The sequence below is a fragment of the Orussus abietinus genome, unplaced genomic scaffold (assembly GCF_000612105.2).
Source record: "Orussus abietinus isolate OABI.00-Male unplaced genomic scaffold, Oabi_2.0 scaffold510, whole genome shotgun sequence".
Taxonomy (NCBI): Eukaryota; Metazoa; Arthropoda; class Insecta; order Hymenoptera; family Orussidae; genus Orussus; species Orussus abietinus.
Genome location: NW_019394672.1, coordinates 12,693 through 34,742, shown reverse-complemented (window position 1 = coordinate 34,742; position 22,050 = coordinate 12,693). Strand labels below are relative to the sequence as shown.

The 22,050-nt window shown below is 37.8% G+C and overlaps 1 protein-coding gene across 1 annotated transcript; it reads right to left on the bottom strand.

Annotated features, from left to right (window-relative positions):
* Nucleotides 1-2,280: 2,280 nt before the first annotated feature.
* On the bottom strand, nt 2,281-18,089 carry LOC105702468 (the record flags this gene model as incomplete). Its single annotated transcript, XM_023432977.1, has 14 exons — nt 2,281-2,415; nt 2,799-3,038; nt 3,158-3,179; nt 3,385-3,601; nt 4,614-4,884; nt 5,087-5,214; nt 5,883-6,121; nt 7,233-7,425; nt 7,743-7,925; nt 9,434-9,583; nt 10,132-11,115; nt 14,897-15,147; nt 16,440-16,775; nt 17,786-18,089. Coding segments are annotated over 14 exons (3,635 nt in total), but the record flags the coding sequence as incomplete, so codon positions are not given.
* Between the last annotated feature and the right edge of the window lie 3,961 nt (nt 18,090-22,050).

The following is a 22,050-nucleotide window of genomic DNA, read 5'->3' as shown; positions in this document are numbered from 1 at the left end:
AGTTGAAGGACAGAAATCACGGAACGTTTTCCAGCCGCGAAAAACACCGAAATTGTCTTTTGGCGCGAGGCAAGCAGAAATGAAGAACCGAGTTACCTTATCAAATGTATATTATATTCATCTTGACAAAAATATATATATATATAACATGTAATTACATCATTTTGACTTGCAGGGCCTTTATCCTATTGTATATCACTGCACCAAAACGTCGTTACTGCTTATTGCCTTCTCCGAAAGAAATGCAACTCGTGCATAATAAAATTAACAAAATTATGTCCTAAATACAATATGACGGAATATTGCACTGGAACGAGAAAAAAAAAGCGTCTCACTCTTTTCATTGTAATTACGGTTTTTCATGTTTTTTGTTCTTGCTCCTAGTTTACTTATTTCGTACTCGTTGTACAATGGATACCACTTTAGTGTTTGATCATTTATCATTGGCGATAATATGGATTAAGACTCTTCGGGAAAGTTTTATTTCACTTTTATTGTAACGAATTTGTCGGAGAAAAAATTGTTATTAAATGAATTCACTTATTTAAGCCGAGGAGCAGTGCAATTTCTTTTTTATCATTTCATTTTTATTGTAACGAATTTGTCGGAGAAAAAATTGTTATTAAATGAATTCACTTATTTAAGCCGAGGAGCAGTGCAATTTCTTTTTTATCATTTCACTAGTGCAACGGGACTTAACTTAATTTTTGAAAGGAGGCTTTAAGGTGATGTGAAACACGTCGAGAAATTTCATCGACGTCGGTAAAAAGGATTCTTGTAAATACCTTCGTTACGGACGTTCGTATTTGTATTGATAGCGTTTTGGATTTATACTGAGTATTGCATTAAATGGCACACTCTATATGTCGTTACCGTACAATAATTATAAAGAAATCAAAGTGAAACTCGAGGAATCCTATGGATTCATGATTTTTTATGCTCCAATTGACTGTAGACTGCCACCCTGCGCCATCTGTGATTTTATTGTCAACTAAATTTTCCCTCGAGATCTCCTGTTTTCTTCGTTCTAACACAGAAGACACTTTTTTTGCCTTTATCCCGTTTAAATGTAAATTTCTCGATTACTAGTGTTCTGAATCGTTATACAATTATTCTGACACATTCGTTTTTTATATCGGAGCCTTCGATAATTGTATATCGATCGAAATATAAGAACTGATCGCCATTTTGGTTCTGGTCTAGGCTAAGTGAGCCAATTTTTTTTTCCAAAATCCAAATGTTGAAAGTATCCGAACAATTCTTAGGTGATCGCAAGTCATGTTTAAAAATTTTGGAGGGTTCGATCGGATCCAATACCCTTAAAAAAAGGTGACTTATTCGAATCGACTGACTTGAGATGGGTTTCATTTCACCTTAAGGATCGCAAACCCACGAAAGGCCTTCACCGAGCAAAGAGAGCTCCTTAATGTCTCCTCAGAAAGGTCTAGAAATATTCCTTATGCGTTAAAAAATTAAGAAGTAATTTAACAATTTTATTTCTTGTAATTACGAGTACTCTAAGTTATGGGCGAAGAAAGAAAAAAACATGTACAAGGTAAAAACGCAGTGCACCACAGTCGAATTATCATTACACCTAAAAACTGGTCGTAATCGTTAACTACGCCGGAGGCAGATTCGAACATGTTCCTGCCGCTATAATATAATTATTTTCCTCCTGATAAACAAATAAAATAACCGAGAAAAAGGCACTTAGGCTGGTGCATAACCTTCTCATTGTCACGCGATAAATATTAATAATTAATATGTTTAGTCTTTCGCGTCTTACTAGTCGTGAGCTAGAAAATACCTTACTAAAAGTACCTTATTAACACGTCCTGAGTGATCAGTTAATTAATCTTACTTTCAGGACTTGAATTATGCGAGTTGCATAATCTTTTCAGTCGATGTCGAAGTGTCCCTCCTAGAGTGACCTAACTCCCTATCAACCCGGGATGCAAATTAACAATAAAGCTAGGACCAAGGAGGCACCGTTATAGTTTACAAAGTTTTTTTGGCATCTCCGAGTGTCATCTTAGTATCGTCAGAATCTCTTTAACATTCTTAGAGCCTCACCTCGCCGATAATCGTTTCTGTAGGCCAGAATCCGTGGACATTTAATTTATACAAACTTAGTCGAGCTTTTCCGAAGTTTCACGAAATTGACGCTTTCTGTTCTAGTCAATAGCTTATAAAAATGTCCCTGTAAACCGCTTCGAAATTATCGTCCACTCGTGTGAACAATCTTCGTAGGTTTCCCATGACATTCGTTATCTCTAATTTCTTGACTCGTCCTTAATCTTATGTTCTGTAGTACGGCCTCGACGTGCTATATGTTGACAGTGGGATGTTGTTCTTTGATAAATGATGGGAATCGCTCTGGTCGTAATCCACGTCGTAGTAAATCCCACTTTGATTCTGAAAATCCACATTAATGTTACAGAATTTTCTTTCTTACCTGTTACTTCTTATTTAACACATTCGCGACCGCTGACGTGAATTCACGTCTTCTCAAGTTCTATTCCTGATTGCCGCTGACGTGAATCACGTCCTGCTTAGTTGGCTCACTAATTGTTAGCCGGTGCGGCGCACAAATTTCATCATTTTTATCCTTGCTTCAACGATACAAGTTTGCGGCAACCAGTTTCAGAAATTCATTATTTTCGCCGGTACTCGGTATTTAAAACGGGACAAATTTGCCGGTCGCGAATGTGTTAATACGTTATTTAATATTTTTTCTCGACGATATCAATTTTGACGAGGCTCACCAAGAAGCTTTTTATGCCTCTTTCTGCACTTACCGCCACGGAGGATCTCGATTTCGGTCTCGGAACGTGGAAACCATTATTCTGGGGAATTAAATCAGCCCTATCTTTGTCCTGGAGTTCGGAATCAGAGTTGTCAAGCTCCTGGTGTCTTTGTCTAGGTCTTGGTGGTGCTTTAAGTCTTGGCAATGGTACCGGGGGCAATGTACTATGAATGTTCATCTGCGGATATCCATAAATCCCAGAATTCGGTCGCGTGGGACCCATCGGTTCCGTCTAAAAAAATCAGAACAATTAACTTCTGCTCCATACTTTCTAATGACTAAGGCTCTTCCTCATATCTGACTTTTAGCGGCGCTTTTAATGATATTTTTTTGCCACACAAGTAAAAATACAAAAGGTTCATGTTTCAGTATTCTACTTTTAAATTAGAGTCAACATTTGGTGAGATCAAATATTGAAACATTGAAAAGTAAGCACCTACTTTTACAAAAAATAAAGTACTCACCCATGGAATATAAATTTAAAGTATTGGTCCACGTATGTGTATTCAAAATNTTTGAAAAGTGGAGGTAATTTTAGATAAAGAAGAAAAGAATTACCGTCAACGTTTCCAACTTACGTGCAGTACATCTGGTCACCCTGATACGAGCATTTCCCTCTATTTTTACAATGACTCGATGGACAGGAGAGGCAGGTCCTGCCTGCCTCAGTGGGATCGTCCTTGTGAGGGTCCTTTAATCCAGGATTACATGTGCAAGTAAATCCACCCCAGGTATTCGTGCAAGCTGCCGAGGAGTGGCAATCATTCAACTCCGAAGAGGCACATTCGTCCAGATCTGTGAAAATTCATTTTGACTTAGCCCATCGTTTCAGAGAATTTTAAAGGAATAATGTAATTTTAATCGTAGTTCTTAAAGGGTTCAAGAGCTTTTCAGGTCTCTAAAATTCGAATGTCTCTCAATCTAAATCAAATAAAAATTCGCATCGTTTCAGAGAATTTTTAAGGAATAAGGGTAATTAGTATTTGATAATTCTTTGTAACTTAGAAGTTTCAGTTCCAATGGGCGTGGCGGTCGTGCAGCGAATTTTGACTTTTTGATGAACTTAGAATAATATTAAGATGATATGAAAGAGAGAGCCTATGTGTATCTGAAAAGTCAAATCGTAGGGGGAAATAATCTTCGAATTGGGGGTATCGATTCGATAAAAATTTTACCATAGAAATATGGAGGCCCTGAAGTAGGTCCTAAAACTCATCACATTCCATTTTTCATAAAAAATGTATTTATTTATTGTGGGCTAGAACCAATATGGCGTGACCCGGGCACGTTTTCCAGGTTTTATGCTTCTTGGAGGCTTAGAATCGAAAATGAAGAGTTCCAGGACCTAGCTCGAACAATTTATAATACCATAGAAATTGAATATTACGGAGTCAGATGGGAATATATGGAAAATACTTTCACCAACGATTGCAAGATAATCCTGGCTTGTCTCGGGGCTAACACTTTAGAGCAAAAATTTAGTTCTAGCTAAACGTCACAGATGGCGACCTTTGTTGGTCCTAAACAGTCGTTAGAATAATGAATTCGCGGGATTTCGACAGCTTTACGTCGATCTCTCCATCATTACTTTACCGAAATGACATATGGAACGCTTCATTTCGTATAATTCTCAACTTAGACTGTAAAAGACTTCAATATAAACGTAAATGTTGAGTAACACTTGAGTATTCAAAATGGCGTTACCATAAAAAAGGGTATAGATGAATTTTAATTTATCGACGTTGATTAAATTTCTCAGCGTCTTTCATATCATCTTAATTGTTTATTCCGGATAGATAAGGATCACCTTGCAGATTCGAGATCGATCCAGTAGGACTGTCCACGTAAAGGACACTTTTTCCGATGTTATTGTTTCTTCTGTGGATGACTCCCAGAAGATGTTTCTGCAGTTCTCCAGCTAAAGCAGGCCTCGCAGTTCTGGGCTCGTAGGTGAGCTTTATTGTCGCATTCACGAAGACTCCACCTTGACCTTGGCTAACGTCGCCATGGTACACGGTATTAATCGAGGATCCCATATACTCGTCCGAAAATGGAGTCATCGACATGGCTGACTCGATCTGCAAAGGACGGAACAAATTATTTACTAATAATTTATATTAAGCGATATTGGTTTCAGCACACTTCTTACATACTTGGGTATTTTTGCAATCTTATCACTGAGAAAATGGACAGAAGGTGCATCTTCATCATGTAAATTAACAGCACATAGAATCTCATTAAATATCGGAATTAATTTTTAATTATTAATAATCATCTCACCGCTCTGTTGGCTTCGTACGCCAAAGTCTGATAAGATTCGGAGTCCTTATCACCGAGCCCTCGGTCCCACACTATCTTCCGTTCGTAAATCTTATCCACCCTGATGGACACCACGATGCTAATGATTTCTGAAAACGTTTCACCCATACAATCCATTCTCATGAACTAAAATTCTCAAACATTTCTGGATTTCTCTTCTGAGGAATCCTTAACGCATTTCTCGGTAAGAACTTCACGTAAATATATTTTCATCTTAATTTTCAATCTACCAACATCCCCTATTTTACATATAGTGTTTATCTCTTCTTCAACCCGATTATTCAACACTTTCGTCCAACATCTCGGGATGTAAAAATTCCCGGAAATTTTGAAAAAGATTCTTTTACGTAAGAAGTTCACCTAAATATATTTTCATCTTAATTTTTATTCTACCAATGTCCCCCATTTCCCATATAGTGTTTATCTCTCTTTTAACCCGATTAATAACACTTTCGTCTGATATCTCGGGATGTAAGAATTCCCGAAAATTTTGAAAAGGATGCTTTTACGTAAGAACTTCACCTAAATATATTTTCATCTTAATTTTTATTCTACCAATGTCCCCCATTTCCCATATAGTGTTTATCTCTCCTTCAACGCGATTAATCAACACTTTCGTCTGATATCTCGGGATGTAAAAATTCCCGGAAATTTTGAAAAAGATGCTTTCACTTCGGTGTTTAACGAGAAATGCGCCTGCGGGAAGGAAATTCAACCTCATGTCCGGAGAGTCACGAGAAATGAATTTGGAACTGACTTTTGCAGGGAAGATAATGCTGCAATCTCGCGTATCCCGGCTTGCAATGACATGCGGAAACTCCTTGAACTGTTGCACATGCTTCATGTTGACTCGAATCGCAAGTACTCGTATCACCGACAATGCAAGTGTCAATTCGTACAGGTGGTTGAGTGGGTCTCCGGTGGAAAGTCGGTCTTCTATTCGGTACTGTCGGATGTGTGGGAACTGCAGGTGCATCTGGTTGAGCCACCGCAAAGCTGCAATTAGGAAGAAGTGAACAATTTATTAGAAAGCATTATCGATATTAAATTTGTCAATTTTCATCTAGGCATATTGTACACATTTTTCCATCTTTACTAAAGCACTGTTTCTGCGCGTATGTGTGTCACGAAAGAAAGGTAACGCTTTTTCGGCGGGTTCCAATTGGAAAATATTTTATATATTAAATAGATATTTTGAAAATCGCCTCGTGTTCGACTTACAGCGAAAGGGTCGAATGCTTACTTTTTAAAAACCGCCGCGGACAGTGACGGGTAATTTTCTAGTTTTCTATTAATCCTCTCTGTTTTTCTATCCAGTTAATTTTAATTCAGCCATGGAGTTACTCCTAATCATTTACGACTCTTTGTACTGTTTAGATTTACCTGCCTGTATACTATCGTAAAACATTAAGGTGAAGTGAAACCCTCCTCAAATTAGTCGATTCGAATAAGACACTTTTTTTTAAGGGTATTAGACAGAATTGTCCGAAACTTTGACACATGACTCGTGAGCACCTAGGAATTATCCTGACACTTTCAAAATTTGGATTTTGCAAACAAAATTGTTTAACTTAGCCCAGAACAGAACCAAAATGGCGTCGAACTCTCATATTTCGATCGATGTACAATTATTGAAGGCTCTAATATGAGAAACGAAAGGGTCAGGACAATTGTACGACAATTTAGAACACTCTGGTAATTGAGAAACTCGCATTTGAACGGGATAAAGGCAAAAAAGTGTCTTATACGCTTCTATGCTAAAGCGATGGGAATATAAGGACTCGAAGTGAAAATTTAGTTGGCACGGAAATCACAGATGGCGCAGGGGGTCCCTCTGCCGTCAATTAGGGCCTCAGAAATCATGAATCTAGGGGATTTCTGGAGTTTTACTTCGATTTCTTTATAATTATTGTACGAAAACGATATATGGAGTATGCCATTTAGTACAATACCCTATATAATTCGACACAGCTGTTAATATAAAAACGAACGTCGGCAAGGTAAGTATTTAGAAGAACCTTTTTTACCGACGTCGATCAAGTTTCTCGCCATGTTTCTCTTCACCTTAATATTAATTAACTATGTTTTTTCAATTGATTATACTTACCCAGTACCGAGTATCGGACCGTGCGTCCTGGTTGGCTGGATGTGAGGACGAGTTGGTTCGGTAGTTGAATCGGTATTATCGAATAAATTCAAATAAGTTCTCTTTCCGTCTATACTAACGAATCCTTGACCCTCAACGGCCGATGTCAAGATGACGTCACTTCCTCCAGGGTTGATAGGCACTCTGACGCTCTCTGAAAATCGTATTTAATGCCCTTTCAGACCCTCCTCATTTATTACTTATTACATTCTTTTTATTGACAAAGAAATCGCCTTCAATTCTGTATTGCACCCGTTGAAGTAGTCGATCTTTTTATTATTTATTTATAAACTAACCTGAAGTTCCGCCACCGGGTCCTTGAATTGCTGAAACCGTCACATCGAAGATATCTTAGAATCGAAAATGAAGAGTTCCAGGACCTAGCTCGAACAATTTATAATACCATAGAAATTGAATATTACGGAGTCAGATGGGAATATATGGAAANATAATATTTATTTATAAACTAACCTGAAGTTCCGCCACCGGGTCCTTGAATTGCTGAAACCGTCACATCGAAGATATCACCAATTTGGGGATATCTGGTCGCAGGATATGGTCTATGAGTGGCCAGTCCTTGGGAACCATTATAATCCAGAGTGTCATCCAGCACGATTCCTGGTCTTGGCCGATAAGGGTAATCTTCAGGGCGCGCTAAAGAATGATTAAAATTTACTAAAAGTTCCAAACATAAAACAAAATTCAACTCTACCAACACTAGGCATCTATTGGGTTGGTTGAAAAGCCCTCTACGCTTTTATTTCTAGATTTTGACAAAAACTTATGGAGAGGCATCCCATAAGTCATTACAGATGATATATTAAGCAATATATCATCCCATCAAACACAGTTCTGTAACAACAATTTTACAGTCACATATGTCTTTGTAACATGTAACGTAACATATATGTTACATATACACTGGGAGACATCAATGCCCTCCCATCCTGCACAGGCGATGCCGTATCTGCAGGGGAGGCATTTATGTCCGCCATTGTACACTGGGAGACATCAATGCCCTCCCATCCTGCACAGGCGATGCCGTATCTGCAGGGGAGGCATTCATGTCCACCGTTGTACGTAAAAATTATATTACCATCTCCTATGCAGGTATATAACATTGTTAAAAACAGATAATGTAACATACGTATAATATATCGGTGCCATATTATGTGTTAGGTTAATTTACACTATATACTAATATTATACAGAGGGAAAGTTTGTTCATGTTTTTGAGATAATCTCGAAAACGAGTGGGCCAATCTTGATCGGATTTTTATGGATGTCTTCCTTATTATCTTGCAAGGGACATATGTTTGGTTTTATCGCTCTATCACTTCGGGAAGCTTACTGACAAATAAAAATGTCAATTAATTCCGTAATCTTCATCATTAATGCTCATAAAAATGTCGCCATCGCACCGCCGACTCAGAAATGTGGTAGTGGAGATGATGAAAAAAAAAATTGAAATATTGTTTAATACCTGTGCAATCGAAATGATAAACAAATGCGATACGGATCCGGGCAATCTATGATAAGAAGGAGACAACGATGACAATTTCAATGAAGCAAATCTATAAAAAGTCGGCAATGCGAGCGTTTTTTTTAGCTCCCATTCAAAGCCGGAGGGTAAGCTAGCAATATATAATTATAATACCAATCGACAACGGAACGTTAATAATTACATATCATATAATATCAATGTATCTTTTCAATAACTTTCGTTAGATATATTACACTATTACCGTGTTATATAACTATAATATAGTGTGCTTGGTGGGATTAAGGTGATATGAAAGGGTCATTATATATATCAAAACGTGAAAATAATTAAAGTTTTCTCTAAACTAGGTGCATCGAATTATCTTAACTTTAAACACGTGATTATGGAGGCCCTAAGAAAAAACGCGATGTTCGTGAAATTTCATTGTTGGAAAAAAGAGTCTTCTTTCTTTGGCTCTTGTCCGAGATAAATGCAAATTTATTTTCGAAAATTGAAATGTCACGAGTATCGCGTTCTTCTTATGGGGCTCCGTAATCTCGTGATGAAGTTCCGAACGATTCGGTACACCCAATTTGAAGCAGAAGTATTATAAATATTTTTTCACGTTTTGGTATGTATTGTTATACCCTAACATTATGACTCCCTTTTAATCTTTTACCACTCGCCGCACCCTGGGAACATTGATGGACACCGCTTCGCAGCGTTAGTTCTATGTCAGCAAAATTGTATCTCGCAACAGGAATACCCTTTGTCTTATCCTTAGCCCTGCTCTCTCGGCTCCTGAGGAGCGTCAGTTGTAACTGTCTATCTGAATCGAAACGTCGTATGAACCAATAGTATTCGGCGTGAAAATTAATAAAGGATTAAGTGTGAATGTTTAGTAGTATAAAATTGTCGTGATTCCTCAAAGAGACAAATACCTCACGGCATAACAGTATATATGACACTTTCATATCACCTTAACCGTTGTTGTAACTGGATATATAAAAATAAATTTAATATAATAATATATAAAAATAAACGTCGTATGAATCAATAGTATTCGGCGTGAAAATTAATAAAGGATTAATTGTGAAAGTTTAATAGTATAAAATGGTCGTGATTCCTCGAAAAGACAAATACCTCACGGCATAACAGTGTATATGACACTTTCATATCACCTTAACCGTAGTTGTAACTCGATATATAAAAATTAATTTAAAACCTATCCTGTAAGTGCCGCAAGACTTTTCAACCTCCCCAATACATTCAATTGAATTTAATTAAACGTGAATAAAAATGTATAAGGTTTCAACTATCTCGAAGAACCGTCACTGAAACATTAGTGCTAGACAAGATTTCAGATAGGCGACGTACCAGTGCTCTTGGTCTTCATGACAGTAGACGTCAAATCCTGCCTGACAGTACTGTCAGGCAAGGTGGTGATTTTCGTCGAAGTCGAAGTGCCGGAAGATAAGACATCCGTGGGAATCGAAGTCGATTTTTCCGAGCCGTCCATTGCCGGTTTGCTGGGCTCCAGATCAATCGAAGTGGCAGTGGTCGACTTCGAGGTTCCTTGGTTCTCCAGAAGCACCACCGTAGGATTAACTTCGGTGGTACTCTGGAAATGCACCCCAATAGAAGGGGTAGGTTCTATGACATGAACCGAGGAGCTAGTTTCCACGTTCAAAGTGATCTGAGAAATGATCTTCGTGGTCTGAGAAGTGGTCTGAGGAGTGATCTCAGGAACATCCGGCTTGTTTGAATGGCCATCACTTTCGGCGCCTCCACCAGGTCGCGAAGGTTCAACCTGAGCTTCGTTGATCTTCAGCTTTGTCTTCGTCTCCGCAGGACCTGGTGAAGGTGTTGCGGGCTTTGGTAGTCCTTGTTCCTTGTTTTGGCTCGGTTTCGAGGTACCGGATCCCGAATTTGGAATTGAGAAGGACTGGGGAGTGGAACCGAGGATCAGGGTGTCTTCGGGGATGACTTTGTTCTCCTTCAGCGGGGGCTGATACTTCTGCGGCTTCTTCGTGGTCTCTTCCGGCCTCTTCTCGCTCGTTTTCATGGTCTCGGGGACTTCTTCGGAGGTCTTCGTTGCTTCCGGTGTTTGCGACGCAGTTGTCACCTCCTTTTCCGGAAGTCTCGTGCCGACGTTGTGGTGAGAATCGCCCTCGATGTTTTCCTTGTTTCCGGAATCTTGTTCGGTACTCGGGACTTCCGGCTTTGGTTCCGAAGGAGGCTTGGATCCAGAATGTGGCTTTTCTGGGTGCTTTTGATTCTCTGGGTACTCTTTTTCGTGGAATAGAGCCGAATCCATCGGAGGTAACGGCTTGTAAGGTGGAATTGGTCTTCGAGTGGCACCTGAAAAATTTAATAACAACGATCAATTGATTAATCTCTTCTTTATGGAAAAATTGATTTAGCGGATTTTAGTCGGAACTTTTGATAACAGGATTGACTCTTGACCCTTTCGTCACCTAGACGTGATATCTTGCGACCCACTACTGACCTTACTAGATAACACTGAAAGATTTCTGGAGCTTTAAAATAATTAGCAATTTCTTTTCAGACGTTTCTCTCCATTTTTCGTACATAGTTGTAAATATACAGGTCTCCAACGACGTTGCCTCATTTGCAATATCTCGTCAAAGGCGTTAAGGTGATAAGAAATAGTCAGCCTATGTATATCTGAGAGGTCAAATTGTTGGGGAAAGTATTCTCCGAATTGCGGGTATCGATTCGATTCAAATTTTACCACGCGAATATGCAGGCCCTAAAGTAGGTCCTGAAACTCATCACATTTTATTTTTCATAAAAAATGTATTTATTTATCGTGAGCTAGAACCAATATGGCGTGGCCCGGGCACGTTTTCCAGGTTTTACGCTTCTTGGAGGCTTAGAATCGAAAATGAAGAGTTTCAGGACCTAGCTCGAACAATTTAGAATACCGTATAAATTGAATATTACGGAGTCAGACGGGAAAATATGGAAAATACTTTTACCAACGATTACAAGAGAATCCTGGCTTGTCTCGGGGCTAACGCATGTTTTTAGAGCAAAAATTTAGTTCCAGCTACACGTCACAGATGGCGACGTTGGTCCTAAACTGTTGTGGTATATCTAAGAAATCATATTGTTGAGGAAAGTATTCTCCGAATTGCGGGTATCGATTCGATTCAAATTTTACCACGGCAATATGCTGGCCCTAAAGTTGGTCCTGAAACTCATCACATTTCATTTTTCATAAAAAATGTATTTATTTATCGTGGGTTAGAACCAATATGGCGTGACCCGGGCACGTTTTCCAGGTTTTATGCTTCTTGGAGGCTTAGAATCGAAAATGAAGAGTTCCAGGACCTAGCTCGAACAATTTATAATACCATAGAAATTGAATATTACGGAGTCAGATGGGAATATATGGAAANATACATATTTATAAAACATTAAATATTTTGACTGTATCTGGGAAACATTATCAAACGTACATAATCTAATATTGTACTTGAAATATCATTCCGATGTCGAATATACATGAGAAATATTTTCCAGCTTCTTTTCTACATTCTATGAATACTTTACGTATGCTGTCTGGGTAAGGACCTAAGATTATTAATCTGCATTAATTTACGCTCGTTCGGTTCGCATCTAACATGTTAGTCGCACTTTTAATGAATTCTCCTCTGGGAAAAATTATTCATTTAGGACTAAGTGACGGGAATAATTAATTATTGTTTATACTTACTGCATACAGATTTGCAGCTGCCATGTGATCCGCGATGTGTCCCCAAAGGAGTAAGTTCGAAGGCGGACCTTGTTTCACAGAAGTAAGTGTCCCGACTGAACCGACCCTCGCCAAAGTTCCTTTAAAAAGGCGCAAATATTGAAAAGAATGTCTAAAATAATTCCAAGTAAATTAACAAAGATGTAATATTAATTTCCATTTTCTACTCACCAGGAATCGTCCCGGGCATTGCACCTTGCATGTACCTATAAACTGTGGACTCCTCCATCTTTTGCTCGCGTATCCAACGCCGGCTAAAATGGTAATTAACAATAACTTTTAAGAAGCCAACGTGATCTTAGCGTTTATACGAGTAGTTTAACGAGATACTTTACCGCCACATCACCAAACAAATCACTGTCAATGGAATGACAATGAGCGACACAATTGTCACGCCAATTCCAACTCCCAAAACCTCTCCATCCAGCTGACATTGAGCTCCGTAATAATGTCCGGTACACCTGATAATTAACACAGAAAATAGGATTCATTTGACGTTACACGAGCTTAGAATTAAGGTGAAGTGAAACACGTCGAGGAACTTGATCGACGGCGGTAAAAAAGATTTTTCTAAATACCTATATTGCCGAATTTCATTTTATATATGTGACAGCTACGTGGAATTATATTAGGTATTGCACTAAATGGTATACTCCACCTGTCGTTTTGGTACAATAATTATAAAGAAATTGAAGTAAGACTCCAGAAATCCTCTGGATTCATGGTTTCGGAGGCCCTAATTGACTGCAGAGGGACCCTCTGCGCCATCTGTAATTTCCAGGTCAACTAAATTTTCATTCCTAGACCTCATATTACCATCGTTTTAGCATAGCAGCGCATAAGGCACATTTTTTGCCTTTATCCCGTTCAAATGCGAGTTTCTCGATTACCGGAGTGTTCTAAATTGTTGTACAATTGTCCTGACCATTTCGTTTCTTATATTAGAGCCTTCAATAATTGGATATCAATCGAAATATGAGGGCCCGGTTCTGGTCTGGGCTAATTTAAAAAATTTGTTTCAAAAATCAAAATTTTGAAAGTGTTAGGATAATTCCAAAGTGCTCACGAGTCATGTGTCACGGTTTCGGACAGTTCTATCCAATAGTCTTAAAAAAAAAGTGTCTTATTTGAATCGATTGATTTGAGGGGAGCTTCACTTCACCTTAATCCTTGAGATTTGAAAAGTGGAGGTAATTTTAGATAAAGAAGAAAAGAATTACCGTCAACGTTTCCAACTTACGTGCAGTACATCTGGTCACCCTGATACGAGCATTTCCCTCTATTTTTACAATGACTCGATGGACAGGAGAGGCAGGTCCTGCCTGCCTCAGTGGGATCGTCCTTGTGAGGGTCCTTTAATCCAGGATTACATGTGCAAGTAAATCCACCCCAGGTATTCGTGCAAGCTGCCGAGGAGTGGCAATCATTCAACTCCGAAGAGGCACATTCGTCCAGATCTGTGAAAATTCATTTTGACTTAGCCCATCGTTTCAGAGAATTTTAAAGGAATAATGTAATTTTAATCGTAGTTCTTAAAGGGTTCAAGAGCTTTTCAGGTCTCTAAAATTCGAATGTCTCTCAATCTAAATCAAATAAAAATTCGCATCGTTTCAGAGAATTTTTAAGGAATAAGGGTAATTAGTATTTGATAATTCTTTGTAACTTAGAAGTTTCAGTTCCAATGGGCGTGGCGGTCGTGCAGCGAATTTTGACTTTTTGATGAACTTAGAATAATATTAAGATGATATGAAAGAGAGAGCCTATGTGTATCTGAAAAGTCAAATCGTAGGGGGAAATAATCTTCGAATTGGGGGTATCGATTCGATAAAAATTTTACCATAGAAATATGGAGGCCCTGAAGTAGGTCCTAAAACTCATCACATTCCATTTTTCATAAAAAATGTATTTATTTATTGTGGGCTAGAACCAATATGGCGTGACCCGGGCACGTTTTCCAGGTTTTATGCTTCTTGGAGGCTTAGAATCGAAAATGAAGAGTTCCAGGACCTAGCTCGAACAATTTATAATACCATAGAAATTGAATATTACGGAGTCAGATGGGAATATATGGAAAATACTTTCACCAACGATTGCAAGATAATCCTGGCTTGTCTCGGGGCTAACACTTTAGAGCAAAAATTTAGTTCTAGCTAAACGTCACAGATGGCGACGCTGGTCCTAAACAGTCGTTGGAATAAAGAATTCACGAGATTTCGACGATTTTACATCGATCTTTTTATCATTACTTTACCGAAATGACATATGGAACGCGTTAGTTCGTATAATTCTCAACGTAGACTGTAAAAGACTTCAACATAAATATAAATATCCGTAACGAAAGAATCATGAAATAATATTTACCTGGCCTGTGAGGTCGATTCCAAGGCCTGTTACCTTGAGGAATGATCTGCTCCGGGATCGGAACTCCGTTTAGAAAAGGCCTAACAGGTCGTTCAGGGGGAAGCTGATTCACCGAAGGCCTGTCAGGTGCAGGTGGCTTCTCGAAAGGATAAGGTAGATCAACCGGAGGTGGCGGATTCATTCCAGGAGTATCGAAATCCGGCGGCAAAGGAGGCACATCGTTTATCCTAGGTGGTCCCCTATTGTTGATCCTAAAACATTAAATCAACATTCTTGTCAACTCAGTTTCCATTCTACATCCCTCTGGAAAAGGAAAAGGTGTATAAAAATTTTCCGAAATGAAAAGAAATCCAGAAAATTCTTACCAACACCCCCAAACAGTTCCGGAAGAACAATGTAACCGTTACATGCGTCTTTCTGACATGTAGGGTAACATACATGTTAATGTAACGTACGTAATTATGTAACATCGCATTAGTACCGTATCGTAATATCGTTACAAATCTGTTAGCATTGCAGTTATGTAATTTTATCGTAACACATAGCATGGTACCGATATGTCATGTGTAGGTATGTTACATTATTCGTTTTACAACAATGTGTAGTAACATACATGTTACGTGTATGTTACTACACATTGTCGCTACTGCATGTACTAACATGTGTGTGACTACACATTGTTGCTACTACATGTACGTAACATATATGTTACTACAAATTGTCGTAAAACGAATAATGTGACATACCTACACATAACATATCGGTACCAAACTATGTGTTACGATAAGGTTACATAACTGCAATGTTAACAGATTTGTAACGATATTACAGTACGGGAATAATGCGATGTTACATAATATCGATGTCCCTTTTGAATAACTTTCGTTACATATCATGGCATTTCATATCGCCGTAACATAGTATGCTAGGCGGGAATCTTTACAAATGGTCCTCTAAATCTCTGTTAAGATGATGTGAAAGTGGTGTCGAAGAGGTTTTGTTTATAAAACTTTTCTCCCAACTGGATTTACAGAATAGTTTAAAACATTACAACGTGAATAGGAAGACTATAAGGAAGGTCCTGAAACTCATGAAATTTCATTTCTTTTTAAATTTGTTTATAGGTATTTTAAAAATGGTTTATAAAAAATGAAATTTCGCGAGTTTCAGAACCTACCTTAGGGTTTCCATATTCATGTTTTAAAGTATGAAACGGGTGTACCGAATCGTTTCAAGCTTTACAACGTGAACGTGGAGGCCTTAAGGTAAGTCCTGAAACACATGAAATTTCACCTTTTATAAAAAATTTTGAAAACATTCATAAACAAATATTAAAAAAAATTACAATTTTATGGGTGCCAGGACCTTCTTTATGGCTTCCATATTCACATTGTCAAGTGTGAAACGTTTCGGTACGATCGGTTTGGAGAAAAGTTTCATAAACGAGACATCTTTTCTGCCACTTTCGCATCATTTTAAATCTACGTTCGTTTTGTAATAATTTAATGAGAATAAAATGATTTAATAATTCATTTGGCCGTGCCTCGTGGGTTGGATGGGCCTTAAAGGTCTGGCAGTGTTAGCAACAACGTTGACGTTTCCGTGGAGCAAATTGACGATGCTCGTGATGATGTCCTGGATGTCAGGATTCGCTTGGCGCCCTGGTGAGACCGTTTGCAGGACCGGAGGAGGAGCGTGATCGCTATAGATCCTGGGGATCTCTTGTCGACTTTGTCTCGGGGTACTCAAAAATCGAACGTGTTGCGGAGATCGATTGTACAGGTCCAACGGATGCTGGGGCCCCGTCGAGGAGTTCTTTTCCTGCGGAGCCCCTTGATCTTCCCCCGACATGGTTTCGCTTTTCGTCGGTACGATGCTCCTGAAATTAAGCAGGAGGTTGTACACGTATTAGTATATTTCAATAGAAAAAGGAGATGATCTTTCATATCTTTCAATAACTATAATATAATTCATTGATAAAAGAGATGATCTTCCCCCGACATGGTTTCGCTTTTCGTTGGTACGATGCGCCTGAAATTAATCAGAAAATGATACATGTATTAATATATTTCTTTAAAAAAAAGATGATCTTCCCTGACATGGTTTCGCTTTTCGTTGGGACGATGCTCATGNATGATGCTCCTGAAATTAATCAGAAAATTAAACATGTATTAATACATTTCTTAGAAAAAGAGGTAAGAGAAATCTTTCAATATTTCTGTTTAAGATTTATAAAAAAAATTTGCTTTATGATTATAATTAATCTCAGGGAGTGTATGACTTGAACCGAGATTGTATAACTGTCAGAAAAATTAATTTACACTTGTATGAAGCGTCTCCAGTCGACAGAATTGTCAAAAGAAAGAATATCCTAAATAAAACATAAGGAATTTCTGATGTCAATAGAAACAATGATATTTTCTCTCCCACAAGTACAATATTAAACCAGCGTAATTAATTCATGAGACGTATCGGAAATTACATTCAGGTCCTATATACCATTATACTCTCGATCTTCGATACATCGAACTCCCGATCTCGAAAACTCGAAGATGTATTTATGTGCATATGTAAACTTGATCATTAATTTACAAACATCACATCGTAATGTAAATCATTATACCAAATATGTAATTTTAGTATAACTATGAAGACCAATAACATATGATATTTGTAAAAATATTTTCAACAGAGTGATCTACTTTTCAAAATGAGACCGTAATAACTATACATTAATTACATTAAATTTCGAAAAACTTCTATACAGATCCTATCTTATCCGGCCAAAAATTCGCAAAAAGCTGTCTCCGAAATTGTTCAATCGCTGTATCGTTTGATTATTAATTATCAAAGGAAATGATTCTTCTTTTTAATTTTGGGGAAGATTACCGATAATATTCGCCCGGCCTGACTTCGATATTGTTCCCTTCGAGGTGATCCATGTGTTTGGAAGACGTGAGGTCGTCTATGGACTCCTTGAAATAAATCCTTTTCGAGGCGAGGGGAATTTCTTCATTCTGCGAGTTATCCCTCGACGCCTCTAAATGCAAAGCTGGGAATGTCCTCTGAAAATCCCGGGAACCTCCTTGAAGCATTTCCTGCGTCCTTTCCGGCGAGGAATAGGCACTTGAGCTCAAAACAATGTCCTGTGAGGTCCTTGACGAGGTTCGCTGACTTTGAATGGCGAACACTCCTGGAAATTGCAAAACAACGAAACAGAACGATTAATATACGAATTAAGGGGTGATATGGAAGAGTCAGCCTATATATATATTAAGGTGATGTCAAAGTGGCGTCGAAGAGGTTTTGTTTATAAAACTTTTCACCCAACTTGGTTTACCAAATAGTTTGAAACGTTACAACGTGAATAGGGAGACTATAAGGAAGGTCCTGAAACTCATGAAATTTCAACTCTTTTCAAATTTGATTACAGATATTTTAAAAATAATTTATAGACAATGAAATTTTGCGAGTTTCAGGACCTACCTTAGGGTCTCCATATTCACGTTTTAAAGTATGAAACGATTTGAGACACCCAGTTCGTAGAAAAGTTTTATGAACGATTGAGCTTTCGGATGCCACTTTCACATCCCCTTAAGGTGATGTGAAAGTGGCGTCGAAGAGGTTTTGTTTATAAAACTTTTCTCCCAACTCGGTTTACCGAATAGTTTGAAACTTTACAACGTGAATAGGGAGACTATAAGGAAGGTCCTGAAACTCATGAAATTTCAACTCTTTTCAAATTTGATTACAGATATTTTAAAAATAATTTATAGACAATGAAATTTTGCGAGTTTCAGGACCTACCTTAGGGTCTACATATTCACGTTTTAAAGTATGAAATTTCAATTCGTTACAACGTTACAACGTGAATAGGGAGACTATAAAGGAAGGTCTTGAAACTCATGAAATTTCATTTTTCATCATAAAATTAATTTAATTATCATGGATTAGAACCAACATGGTGTTGTCCGGGCACGTTTTTGATGTTTTACGCTTCTTGGAGGTTTAGAATCGAGAATGAAGAGTTTCAGGACCTAGCTCGAACAATTTAGAATACCGTAGAAATGGAATATTACAGAATCAGATGGTAAAATATGGAAAATACTTTCACCAACGATTGCAAGAGAATGCTGGCTTGTCTCGGGGCTAACACGTGGTTTAAGAGCAAAAATTTAGTTGCAGCTAAACGTCACAGATGGCGACGTTGGTCCTAAACAGTCGTTAGAATAATGAATTCACGAGATTTCGACAGTTTTACGTCGATCTCTTCATCATGTCTTTATTGAAATGACATATGGAATGCTTTAGTTCGTATAATTTTCAACGTAGACTCTAAAAGAATTCTACATGATTATAAATGTCGCTAACGAGATGCGCCAACTTATGTTACCTCTTAAATATTTAATTTACCACCAAAAAGGGTACAGATGAATTTTATTTTATCGACCTCGATTAAATTTCTCAGCGTCTTTCGCATCATCTTAATAACGATAATATTTTTGTTAATAATAGTTTATAATATTTTTTACTTCAGCATGAAACCTTTACAGTTCAGGAAGTATAATGGGATAAGAAGCACTTTGCAATTCCAGGATCGTACAGGAGAAAAAAGTGAAAAGTAGATCTGGGATGTGAGTAAAAGCTTTTTATCCAACCATCAAATTTGTATAATTGAGTAAAATATGAGGTGAGAAGAAAAAGACAATTGTGGAGTGTTACGGGCATAAGGTGAGTGAACGAGAAGTCTATCTAGGATATACACGACTATTTTTTGTGCGCCATGGAATATGTATAATTGAGTAAAGTATGGTGGAAGAGGTGAAATTAATTTGCAGGGTCTTATAAGTGTAATATGAACGAAAGAAAAGTACACCTGGGACGTATGTGGGAACTTTTTATATAATTATGAGATCTGTTGCACAATTAAGTGAAGTGGAACACCAAGCAATCGGCAGTTGCAAGATCTATTAAGTATAAGAAGGGGGGAAAGGAAATGCATCTGGGATGCATGTGAAAACTTTTCATATAATCATGGAATCTGTATAATTGAGTAAAATATGGTATAGGAGGAAAAGTGCAATTGTAAGGTCTTACAGGTGTAAGGAAAACGAAAAAAGTGCATCTAAGTGCGTAAGGAAATACATCTGGGATGCACGTGAAATCTTTTCATATCATCATGGAATCTGTATAATTGAGTAAAATATGGTATAGGAGGAAAAGTGTAATTATAAGGTCTTACAGGTGTAAGAAAAACGAAAAAAGCGCATCTAAGTGCGTAAGGAAATACATCTGGGATGCACGTGAAATCTTTTCATATCATCATGGAATCTGTATAATTGAGTAAAATATGGTATAGGAGGAAAAGTGCAATTATAAGGTCTTACAGGTGTAAGGAAAACGAAAAAAACGCATCTAAGTGCACGTGAACACATTAAGGTGAATGAATCGACGTCGATCAAGTTCCTCGACGTGTATTACTTCACCTTAAGCTGATATGAAAGTGTGATATATACGTACCAAAAAGTCAACATATTTATAAAACTTTTCTCCAAACTGGGTGCACCGAATTATCTGAAACTTTAACACGTGATTATGGAGGCTCTAAGGAAAAACGCGCTCTCGTGAAATTCCATTTTTCGAAAAACATTTTGCACTTATCTCGGACAAGAAGCAAAAAAAGATATTTTTCTTCGAAAAATGAAATTTTACGGGCAGCGCAGTTCCTTATAGCCTCCATAATCACGGGTTAAAGTTTCAGATAATTCGGTGCACCCAGTTTGGAGAAAAGTTTTATAAATATTTTGACTTTTTGGTACGTATATGTCACACTTTCATATCACCTTAAATCTGTTTATTTCAACAAAGTATGAAGTAAGAGATAAAATCCAATTACAATACCTTACAAATATAAAAAAAAGTGAAAGAAAAGCGCATCTTGTATGCAAGTGGCAACTTTTTACGTAATCACGAAATTTGTTTAAGTATGAAAGACGAGGTAAAGTGCATCCTGTAAATTTTTACAGATTTATAAAAACAAAATCAAAGCGTATCTTGAGTGTGAGTGGAAACGTTTTATGCATATAATCATGAAATATGTGTATAATTGAATAATATATAGGGTTGAAAGTAACATATGCAATTGTGAAGTCTTACAGAGATAAGATGAAGAAAAGAAAAGCGCATCTGGGATACACATGGGAATATTAAATCTGTATATATCTGTTGAGTAAAGTATGGATTAGAAGGTAAAATGCAAATTCAAGGTCCTACGGGTGTGAGAAGGAAGGAGAAGCACATCTGGGATGTAAGTGGAAACTTGCCCCCGGAAGTCTCTTCTCTTAACTGCGGCCGAGGCGAATGTCAAGGGAGGTTCGTCGAGCACGGAGAAGCGGTAAGGGAGGAAAAAATTGCGACATTCCCGAGACGAGTCAGGAAGAACGGTACTCGAGAGGTTGACATTCTCGAAGCTATCGACGCGTTGACCAATCCTGGAGGAGCCACGTTCACCGGAATACGGGGCCCGCCACAACTGCCTCTCTTGGTTGCTACAAGTTCGACTTGCGAATCCAAACTGGAGCTTGGGACTCAATTTGGAGAAAAATACTTCAGAAGAAACTTGTTCGAAATATTATATCAAGAATTTTTTGTATGACACATTTTTTTGTATCTGTTACCAAGACGAGTAAAAATGAAGATTCATATCCGAGAATCGTTCGATTATAGAACTTGTCTCCTCCTCTTGGCTCGCGGCAAGCTCAACTTACACGGCTAAACTCGAGCTTGAAACTTATTTTGAAGAAAAATTGTTCTGACGAATATTATTGGGAATACTATGGAGAGCATTTTTTGTAGAAAACATTTTGCTGTATCTGATAATGTTATGGGTGTAAGCCACTTCTTATATCAGATATATGTTGAACAGATTACGGTGTTGGTCTCCTTTTTTTGGATCAGAACAAGCTCAACTTGCGAAGGTAAACTTAAGCTTGGAACTTATTTCTGAGGAAATTTTTTCAAACAAATATTGTTCAAAATACTGCTACGAGCACCCTTTGTAAGAAACATTTTGATTATTTTCTAACGATATAGGTGTAAATTAGGATTTATAACACATATATGTTGAACAGATTATGGAGCCCGTCTTCGTCTCT